Source organism: Arachis duranensis, chromosome 2, assembly GCF_000817695.3.
Source record: "Arachis duranensis cultivar V14167 chromosome 2, aradu.V14167.gnm2.J7QH, whole genome shotgun sequence".
NCBI lineage: Eukaryota > Viridiplantae > Streptophyta > Magnoliopsida > Fabales > Fabaceae > Arachis > Arachis duranensis.
In genome coordinates, this window is record NC_029773.3 from 57,750,779 (window position 1) to 57,762,344 (window position 11,566).

The 11,566-nt window shown below is 36.4% G+C and overlaps 1 protein-coding gene across 1 annotated transcript; it reads left to right on the forward strand.

Annotated features, from left to right (window-relative positions):
- Positions 1-1,717: 1,717 nt before the first annotated feature.
- LOC107474558 (uncharacterized) lies at positions 1,718-3,139 on the forward strand. Its single transcript, XM_016094178.1, has 3 exons — positions 1,718-2,056; positions 2,239-2,425; positions 2,508-3,139. Exons 1-3 carry the CDS (start codon positions 1,718-1,720, stop codon positions 3,137-3,139), a joined length of 1,158 nt encoding a protein of 385 aa, XP_015949664.1.
- The last annotated feature ends 8,427 nt before the right edge of the window (positions 3,140-11,566 follow it).

Genomic DNA, 11,566 nt, shown 5'->3' on the forward strand with positions numbered 1-11,566 from the left:
TTGTTCTTCGTTTGAATCTTACCTGTTCCTGTTTTTCAATTCCAAAAATTTTAAAACTTTTTCAAAAACAACTTTCAAACGGTTTATTTTCAAGCATCCTTAGCTTTCTGTTTGAGTCTTGTGTTCATGTTCTTGGTTAAAAATTTCGAAAATCCTGAGTCCCTTTTCTAAAAATTTTTCAAAATTATTGTCTTTTTGTTTGAGTCTTTGTTTTTGTTCTTAAGGCAATTTTTGATTTTTGTGGTATCTTTCTTTCTAAAAATTTTCAAAAATAGTGTCTTCTTGTTTGAAGCTTGTGTCAAATTTCTAAGTTTGGTGTCTTCTTGTTATTTTTCTTTTAATTTTCGAAAATTTGTGTTTAGTTTTCTAAAAATTTTAAATTTGATGTTCTTTGTGTGTTCTTATGTTCTTTAAATTTCTTGAGTTTTGTTGTTTGTGTTCTTGTGTCTTTTACTTATTTTTCTCTATCATTATTAAATTCAAAAAAAATAAATATATATCTTTTCAAATTTTAATTTTCAATATTTTCGACATTTTTAAATAAAAATTCAGATTTTAATTTCAAAATTTTATCTTATCTTATCTTAGTTTTCAATTTTCAAAATCCAAATCTTTTCAAAAAATAAAAAACATATCTTTTTCAAAAAAAAATCATATCTTTTTCAAATTTTATCTTATCTTTTTCAATTTTCAAATTAAGAATTCAAATTTTATTTTTTAAAATTAAATCTTTTTCAAAATAAAATTTCAAAATCTTATCTTTTTCATATCTTTTTCAAATATTTTTTGTTACTTATTTTATCTTTTCTAACTTCAAGTTTTAAAATTAAATCTCTTTCAAATCTATTTAACTTCTTTTCTTATCTTTTCAATTTCAAATTTAAATGTTTTCTTATCTTATCTCTTATATTATTTTAAATTTAAATATTTTCTTAATTAATTAACTACCTTCTCTCTCCTCTTTATTAAAACTTCCTAACTAACTTCTTCTCTCTTTTAATTTTTGAAAATTCTCTTCTTCTTCTTCTCTCTCTTCTATTTTCGAAATTTAATAACTAAAATTTAAATTCTTTTTAATTAATTAATTTTAGTTTCGGTTTAAATAAATAAATAAAATAAAAACAAAAATATTTTAATTTTTATTCATCTCTTCTACTCCTATCTCTTCTTCTATTCCTATTTCTGTTTCCTCTTTTACTACCTTTCTTCACCATGAACCCAAATGGGAATGAAGAGTTTAGAAGAACTCTAGGATCCTAAATAAATCCCACTGCTGACTTCTATGGGAGAAGTATTAGCATACCTCACATCAAAGCAAGTAGCTTTAAATTAAACCTTCAACTCATTACCATAGTGTAGCAAACCTACCAGTTTTCTGGACTTCCCTAGGAAGAACCTACAGAATTCTTAGCAAATTTCTTAAAGCTTGCTGATACTGTACACCAGGAGGGAGTAGACCAAGATGTCTACATATTATTGCTTTTTTCTTTTGCTCTAAAGGACCAAGCAAAGAGGTGGTTGGATAACCAGCCTAGATCTAGCTTGAAAACTTGGACACAGTTAGCAGAAAAGTTTTTAAATCAATACTTTCTTCCAAGAAAGATGACCTAGCTGAGACGATGTCTGTGGAAGGTATCGGAGGATGCTAAAGAAATGTCCCACTAAAATATTTTCAGAATGGGTACAATTAGACATATTCTATTATGGACTTTTAGAAATGGCTAGAATGTCTTTGGACCACGCTGCTGGTGGATCCATACACATGAGAAAGACCATTGAAGAAGCTCAAGAGCTTATTGAATCTAACCCTTCAAAGCAAGATAGCCCACTGACTCAGCAACTACACGACCTTGCCCAGCAGATACTGGAACTGCAAGAGTCATTGCGAGAAACTCAGGATTCTAACAGAAATATAGAAGCCCAGTTGAGTCAGACAAGGCAGCAGTTATCTAAGCAGATAAAAGATGAATACCAGGCTATCCAACTAAGAAGTGGGAAATCCTTGAACACCCAACCTCAGTACAATAAGAAAGAAAATCCCATAGAGGAGAACCAGGTCTCTATGCAAGATGACTCTGGGCATTCAAACGCCCAAGGAGGAAGCACTCTTGGCGTTGAATGCCAGAAAAGGGGTAGCAACAAGGGCGTTGAATGCCCAAGCACAGGAGGACAGCCATATACTGATAACAACCCTTCTAAGCAAGCTAATAATCCCCTTCCAACACACATGGCATTCAGCCTTCATCAACCAAGATTGATGATTACATGGCTAAGATGTCATTTCCTCAAAAACTCTGTCAAGAGGAAAAGGATAAACAGTTTGCCCGCTTTGCAGAATATCTCAGAACTTTAGAGGTCAAGATTCCTTTTGCAGAGGCTCTTAAACAGATACCTTCTTATGCAAAGTTCATGAAGGACATCTTAAGTCATAAGAAGGATTGGAAAGAGATAGAAACAGTTCTCCTCATTGAAGGATCCTGGAAGCTTTATGATACCATGCACTCTAGGTGATGCTTGTAGAAGGACAGCCCTATGTGACCTTGGAGCAAGCATCAACCTAATACCTTCTTCATTAATAGAGAAGCTTTGTTTGACTGAGAAAGTCAAACCAACCTGCATATGCCTTCAACTTACTGATGGTTCCATTAAAATTCCATCAGGGGTAATTGAAGACATGATTGTCAAGGTTGGACCCTTTGTCTTTCCCACCAACTTTGTGGTATTGGACATGAAAGTGCACAAGAGTGCATCCCTTATCCTAGGAAGACCTTTCCTAGTTACAGGACAGACCCTCAATGATGTTGAAAGAGAGAAAGTAACCTTAAGAGTCAATGAGGAAAAGTTTGTACTGAATGCTATCAAAGCTATGCAGCATCTAGACATTCCTGAGGAATGCATGAGCATTGACCTCATTAATTCCCTGGTGGAAGAGGTCAACATGGCCGGGAGCCTAAAGGAAGGGCTAAATGAGATCCTTGATGATACTCAGCATGATTCAGAGGAACTTCTGGAGAGCTCTGAAGAAAAGGATAAGCCTCCAAAGCTTGAGCTTAAGCCATTACCATCATCCCTGAAATATGCATTTTTGGGAGATAGAGACAACTATCCTGTGATTATAAGCTCTGCTTTAGAGCCATAGGAAAAGAAGCACTAATTAAAGTGCTCAAAACACATAGGACCGCCCTTGGGTGGACTATAAGTGACCTTAAGGGCATTAGCCCTGCCCGATACATGCATAAAATCCTGCTGGAGGATAATGCCAAACCAGTAGTGCAAACAGAAAGGCGATTGAATCCAGTTATGAAGGAAGTAGTGCAAGAGGAAGTCACTAAGCTCTATGAGCCTGGGATCATTTATCCCATTTTCGATAGCCCATGGGTGAGCCCTGTCCAAGTTGTTCCCAAGAAGGGAGGCATGACAGTGGTTCATAATGAAAAGAATGAACTGATCCCTAAAAGGACAGTTACAGGGTGGCATATGTGCATTGACTATAGAAGACTCAATGACGCCACCAGGAAAGATCAGTTTCCTTTACCCTTCATTAACCAAATGCTAGAAAGACTAACAGGAGATGCTTTTTACTACTTTTTACTACCTCCACCTACTAATGTCAACGCAATCAGAAGCTTCCCAGGACATGCAGGATTTTACAAGTGGTTCATAAAATTTTTTTCAAAAATTACAAAATCCCTGTGTAATCTCTTGGCCACTAATGTTCTATTCGTCTTTGACTAAGAATGCATGCATGCCTTTGATACTCTAAAAGCCAATCTTGTCACTACTCCTATCTTCTCTGCACCCAACTGGGACTTGTCATTTGAGCTAATGTGTGATGCTAGTGATCATGCAATTTGCATAGTCCTGGGGCAAAGACATGACAAACTTCTGCATGTCATTTATTATGCTAGTCGTGTATTAAATGATGCGCAGAAAAACTACACTACTACAGAAAAGGAGTTACTTGCAGTGGTCTATGCCGTTGACAAGTTCAGATCCTACTGAGTAGGATCTAAGGTCATTATTTATACTGACTATGATGCTCTAAAGTATCTATTCACTGAGCAGGATTCCAATCCCAGACTTAAAAAGATGGGTATTACTCCTGCAAGAGTTTGATATAGAAATTAGAGACAGAAAAAGGACAGAAAATCAGGTGGCTAATCACTTGTTCCGGATTGAGCCAGTAGCAGGGACTTCTTTTCCCTCCACTAATATATCCAAATCCTTTCTATATGAGCAACTCTGTGCCATCCAAACAGTACCTTGCTTTGCAGACATTGCAAATTACAAGGGTACTAGGTTCGTTCCCAAATAGTTTACCAGGCAGCAAGCTCAAAAACTCATGCATGATGCAAAGTACTACCTATGGGATGAACCATATCTCTTTAAGAGATGCTCAGATGGAATAATCCGACGTTGTGTGTCTGCAGAGGAGGCACAGAGAATTTTATGCCATTGCCATAGCTCAGACTATGGAGGACACTTTGGAGGTAAGCGGACAACCACCAAGGTACTCCAAAGTGGCTTTTACTGTCCTACTCTGTACAAGGGATCTAGAGAGTTTGTCTGTAATTGTGATAATTGCCAAAGAGCTGAAAATCTTCCTCATGGTCATGGCATGCCTCAGTAAGGAATCCTGGAGATTGAGCTGTTTGACGTATGGGGCATAGATTACATGGGACCCTTCCTGCCTTCATACTCAAACATCTACATCCTTGTGGCAGTGGATTATGTGTCTAAATGGATTGAAGCAATAGCAACATCCACTAATGACCCTAGAGTAGTAATGAAGTTCCTCCAAAAGAATTGAGAACATCTTCAGTAGATTTGGTGTCCCTAGGACACTAACTAGTGATGAAGGAACTCATTTTTGCAATAGACAGTTGGATTTTGTCTTAAGTCGTTACGGAGTTCGCCATAAAATAGCAATACCGTATGATCCCCAAACAAATGGGCAAGCTAAAGTCTCAAATAGAGAACTAAAGCGAATCTTAGAAAGGACAATAAATGCCTCAAGAAAGGATTGGACTAGAAAGCTTGATGATACTCTGTGGGCATATAGAATAGCTTTCAAAATCCCCATTGGAACTTCACCATATCAGTTAGGATATGGGAAGTCTTGTCATTTACCAATGGAACTAGAACACAAAGCCTATTGGGCTACTACATTCCTCAACCTTGATGCTATGGAAGCAGGAGAGAAACGGATTCTCTAACTAAATAAGTTGGACAAATTCCACTTAAATGTATTTGAAAATGCAAAATTCTATAAGGAAAAGGCAAAAAGGTGGCATGACAGGAAGTTATCTTCCAGAGTCTTTGAACCAGGACAGAAAGTCCTGCTCTTCAACTCAAGACTCAAACTGTTTCCTGGGAAACTCAAATCCCGCTGGATGGGACCATTTGTGATTACCAAGGTATCACCTTACAGACACATAGAACTTCAAGGTAAAGAAACCAGGTTCACTATTAATGGACAGAGGGTCAAGCATTACTTTGGAGGAGATATAGAGCCAGGGGACTCAATACTGTTACTAAGTTAAGTACACTGGCTGGGCCTTTAACGCCCAAAGGGGAGCACAAGCCTAGCGTTAAACGCCAGCCAGGAAGACCTACTTGGGCATTTAACGCCCAAGAGGGAGGACTACTCTGGCGTTAAATGCCATAATGCTAGCATTCTGAGAGTTTAAACGCCAGCCAGATAGCATGGAGGTAATCTCAAAATTCTCATCTTCTCTTGATTCAACTCATCTTTTTCCAATTCAATTTCGAAAATTCTTTGTTTTTTAAGTCAAATTTTGTTCAAATATTTCAATTTCAATTTAATTCCAATTTTAAAAGTATTTTTTTCAAATTTTTTTCAATTTCTTTCAAAATATTTTCTTTTCTTGTTCATATCTTTTATTAAACATTAAAATCTTTTTTCTACTTTTATCTTATCTTTAAAATATTTTATATATTTTTAATATCTTTTCTTATCTGTGACTCTCTCCCTCACTCACCACCTCTCATTTGAATTTTATTCTACTCCTTTCTTCTACTTCTCTTTTCTACTTCTTCCTTTCTTAACTTTTGCCTGAGGATGAGCAAATATTCTAAGTTTGGTGTGGAAGGAGCCCTGTTCTCTCATCAAGAACTCAATCCCATGGTTTCAAGAAGTGGCGAAGCCACCCCAAAGAACAAGAAAGAAGACAAACATGTTCGATTCTTTACCAAGTTGCATGAAGAATATTATCACAAGATAATGAGTAAGAGGCCAATAATCCCTGAAGTGGGATTCAAATTAGGAGAAGAAGAATATCCGGAGATCCAAGAGCAAATTCGAAGGAGAGGCTTGGAGATTCTAACTGAACCTGAATTTAAAGTTGAATATAATATGATCCATGAATTCTATGTAAATCTATGGATGATAGATAAGCAAAAGGAAGATGGAACCACATTCCATACCTTTTGCACTATGGTATGGGGAGGTGGTGCGGAATTTACGACCACAAACTAACCGGTAAGTGCACCGGGTCGTACCAAGTAGTACCTCAAGTGAATGAGGGTCGATCCCACGAGAATTGATGGACTAAGCAACAATGGTTGATTAATTTACTTAGTTAGACAAATAGAAAATGGTGTTTGAGAGTTTAAAAAGTATTAAACAAGAAACTCGGAATATCAGAAGACAGGCAAATAAATAAGTTGGGAATAAAATATAGAGAAAGCAGTTAAGGCTTCAGAGTTATCTATTTTCCGGATTTACTTTTCTTATTAATTTATTTTAATCATGCAAGATTTAATTCCTGGCAAACTATATATGACTAAACCCTAATTCCTTAGACCTTTTTAGTCTCCTCTAAAATTCATCAACCGCCAATTCCTTGGTCAATTAATTCCAAATAGAGGGTGAAGTTCAATTCTAGTTATATGCCACAAAAATCCTAATTATCCAGATATAAGAGGATTATGTGTCATGTATCGTGTTAAATCCATATAATTAGAAATTTAGGAGAATATGTTTTCAAACTGTTGTTCAAGTAAAGAGCTTTTCCCAGTTATACAAGAACTCAATTTGAAAGAGGGCCATACTTTTGTTCCACCCAAATTCATAAAATAAAGAACGAAAACAATTCTTGAATTATACATCAATACATGAATTAAAATAGACAAAAACAATAGAATCAACCCATACAATAGACAGAGCTCCTAACCTTAACAGTGGAGGTTTAGTTGCTCATGGTTCAAAGAAAAACTAGGATTCAGGTAAACTGTAATTTACAGAATGAGATGGAATAATTTCCAGAAGAAAAGTCTTTCATTTTTATATCTAATCCTAATTAATTTAAAATCTATTTTCTAAAATTAAAATAATATCTTTTTCTATTTTAAAATAAAATTTAAATTTAAATCAGAATTAATTAAATAATCTGCGCTTTGTAACGTGGGGACCACTTGGTTTCCTAGGATCCACGCCTAACTTCATGCTGTTCACCACACAAGGTGCCTAACTTGAAGTCACGATAATTGTTGCGTGTTGTTGATGCTGTCTTGCGCCTAACTTGAGAAATCTCAAGTTAGGCGCAGCCTAGGCAGAGCTTCTTGGGCGTTCTTCTTTCATCCTTGCGCCTAACTTGAGAATCTCAAGTTAGGCGAAACCTTGGCTGCGCTGGTGGAGAAGAAGTATATATATTGTTAGAAATCTATAGAAGTTAGCTTTCCAACGCCACTGAAATCACGTTCATCGGACCTTTGTAACTTGAGATATTTGGGTTTGAGTGCAGAGAGGTCAAGGTTGACAGCATCATTCGCCTTCTTCTATTTTTCTGTGGAAACTCCATCAGATACAGCCAAATGCTACCTAAAATAAACAAAATTACACAAGATTCAAAGTAGCATCCATAGTGGCTAAAAGATAATTAATTCTTGATTAAACTCAACAATTTAAATGCAAATTTACTAGGAAAAGATAGGAAATATGCTCATGCATCAAAACACCAAACTTGAATTGTTGCTTGTCCTCAAGCAACCAAAACTAATATAAGCTTAGGATGTGAATTTGCATGAGAGTGAGAGTTCAATTAAACTCATGTCTCTTCTTGAAGTGGGGTTTACAACTACAATCCTGAATAGGTTTAGCAGCTCACTATCCTTTGAATCAGACGAATGTTACTGTCATTCGGAATTAGAATACGGATAATATTATGAATTCTCTAGTCTTTTATATTTCAGTTTAATCCTTGAACACAACAAATTTCTTTTTGGTGCTTTGCACCTTGAGCCTAGCTGTGACTTTAAGTATTTTGTCTCAAGTTTCACTTGACACAAAAACACCACAAGCACTTAACGGAGAAACTTTCTTTAAGTTTTGGTTTTTTTTTCCTTCAGTTACTCCCAGACAGTGGTGCTCAAAGCCTTTGGCATACTCTGTTAAATTCATTTGATCTCGACTCTTAGTGTTCTGTCTCAAGGATTACTTGACACAATCACACCACAAGCATATGACCAGGGAAACAACTCTTTGATCTTTTAATCATATGTGACCTCCCTAGTCATTGATGCTCAGAGCCTTGGACCTTGCTTTTATTATTATATTTTTTTTTCTTTTGCTGTTTCTTTTGCTTCAAGGATTAAACTGTCACTTATTGCAGAGAATTCATAATAGTTCTCTAAATTCCTGTTCCTTGTATATCAACATTCTTTGATTCAAATTTAAATATGCACTATTCATGTCATGCATTTAGAGTCATAGAAAATACCACCACATTTGGATAAATGAGACTACTCTTAAAATTAAACTCAATTTCTCAAGCAATACATCACTTCTTTTCTTTTCTTTTTAGATTCAAGTTTAATGAGTAGTACATGAAACATTTTTTTTACTAAAAGCAAATGACAGAATGAAATTAAATCTAAGAACTGAAAGTACTAAAGATCATGCAGGCAATCAAAGCAACAAAAAACAGAAGACAACAAAATAAGAATGGAAGAGAAATAGAATGAAAGGAACTCAACCACCTCAGTTATCCTAGTGGCCATCTCATTCTTCTGGTTGTGCTCTTCCGTGAAGATGATTTGCCTCCCTTTGGTGCTATTTAAAATAAACAGAAAAGCCAAAAAGCGAAGCAACAACACCAAACTTAAAAATTTGCTTGTTCTCAAGCAAAGAAGAACTGAAAACAGAGAGGGACATAAAAAGACATACGATGGAGTAAAAACAAATAGTATTAGAAAAGAAGAATAAAATGATAAAAGAAGAAAAAAATGTTAAAATAATTAAAATATATATATATTATCTCTTAGGAAGGGTACGTGTATGGGAAGGGAAGGATATGAATGAGGGGGTAGGTGGGGTGGTCACGGGAATTGGGAAGGGAGTTGGTCACGGGAATTGGAAGGGTGGGTGCAGGTGTTACGGGCAAAAGGGAAGAGAATCAGGGGCATGGGTTGCTATTATTATTTTTTTATTTTTTTTAATTTTTATTTATTTATTTATTTATTTTTATTTTTTTTCTTTCAATTCTCCCACGCTGAACTTGGAGATAGGCAAAAATTTTTTGAAGTGTTCGGTTCCTGTTCTAAAATAGCTGTATGATCAAAACACACGTAAAACGAAAGAAAAACAGAAAAAACTCAATAAAAATTAAATAAATAAGAAAACCACTACTACAAAAAATAACTAAGGATACGAAATTATCGGGTTGCCTCCCGACAAGCGCTTCTTTATCGTCACTAGCTTGACGGTCAGCTCCTCTAAGGAAGAGGATCATAAGGGCTTAGCTCTTCCCCCTTACTTTGAACTTCTTTCCTGTGTCTCCATAAAATAGCTCAATATGCTCTAGAGAGAGGATTCTGTTTACTGTATAAATCCACACTGGATTGTTAGTCAACACCACTTTCATTCCTAGGGAGAAACCTTCAGTAGGGATCTTTTTGTTTCTCCATCCTCTGGGTACTTTCTTCTTTTTAGGAACCTCCTCCTTGGTGGATGATGCATTCCCGACACCAAACTTAGGTTTGATGTCAGGAGAAATTTTATTGATTGTCACCAAAGGAGGTTTGAGCTGCAGATTCTACTATGCATCATCAGGGGGTTCTTGAAGGTTTGGATTAATAAGCTCGGTCTGCATGCACCTCTCTTCTTCACCTACTGAATGTATATCTTTGAAGATATGAAAGACTAGTTGCTCATCATGCACTCTTAGCACTAATTCAACTACTTCTACATCAATCAGAGCTCTTCTAGTGGCTAGAAATGGTATTCCTAGAATTATAGAGGCATTCTCATCCTCCCCTGTGTCAAGAATCACAAAATCTACTGGGAGGAAGAACTTACCCACTTTGACCAAGATATTCTCCACTAATCCGTATGCATGCTTCATAGATTTGTCTGCCATCTGTAATGCTATCCTTGTGGGTTGTGCCTCTTGGATTTGCAGCTTCTTCATCACAAACAAGGGCATTAAATTGATGCTTGCTCCCAAAACACATAATGCTTTCTCAAAGGTTGTGCTCCCAATGGTGCATGGAATTTGAAAGCTCCCTGGATTCGGCATCTTCCTTGGCAAGTTATTCTGAATGATGGCACTACATTCCTTAGTCAGGATCATTATCTCGTCTCCCTTTAAAGGCTTCTTCTTTGACAACAGCTACTTCATGAAATTGACATAGAGAGGCATTTGCTCCAAAACCTCCACAAAAGGAATATTGATTTGCAACTTTCTGAAGACTTCCAAGAACTTTGAACACTGCTTGTCCTTGGTCTCCCTTTGAAGTCTTTGAGGATATGGCATTTTAGGCTTGTACTTAGGAGCCTTTGTCAATGTAGGATAAGTGTCAAGAGAGTCTGGGAATGGGTTGTTCGCACGCTTTGGAGGGGTGTGCTCTACTTCTTCCTTCTTCTCCTCTAGAGCTTCTTTTTCAATTGGCTCCTTATTAACTTGTGCTTCCGTACTTGCCACTTGTCCACTTATCAAGGTGATGCCTTGCATTCCTCTCTTGGATTCACCACTGTATCACCAGGAAATGTATTTGAGGACCTCTCAGGTATTTGCTTGCTCAGTTGGCCCATTTGCACCTCCAACTTTCTAATGGAAGCTCTGATTTCCTGCATAAAACTTTTCATCATCTCCCAATTAGAATCTTGTTGGGGTTGAGAATTTACCTGCTGAGATGATTGTTGTTGATGAGACTAAAATTGGCGGTTATTATGATTCTTCTGTTAGAAACCGCCCTGAGAATCATTATTGACATTCTGAGATCTCTGAGGTTCCCTCCACCCAAAATTTGGGTGATTTCTCCACCTCTGATTGTATGTCTTAGAGTATGGATCATTATTCGGGTTTCTAGGACCACTCCCCATGTAATTTACCTGTTCAGAAGTAGATTGAGCATAATCATAATTTTCATTTTGTATAAAATCACCTATCATATCGTAAGGGACCTCTTGAGGTGTATTCTGAATGTTGACAGCTGAAACTTGTATTCCACTCAACTGTTGAGTAATTAAATTTATCTACTAACTCAAAATTTTATTCTGAGCAAGGATAGTATTAAGAGCTTCTACTTCCATAACACCTTTCTT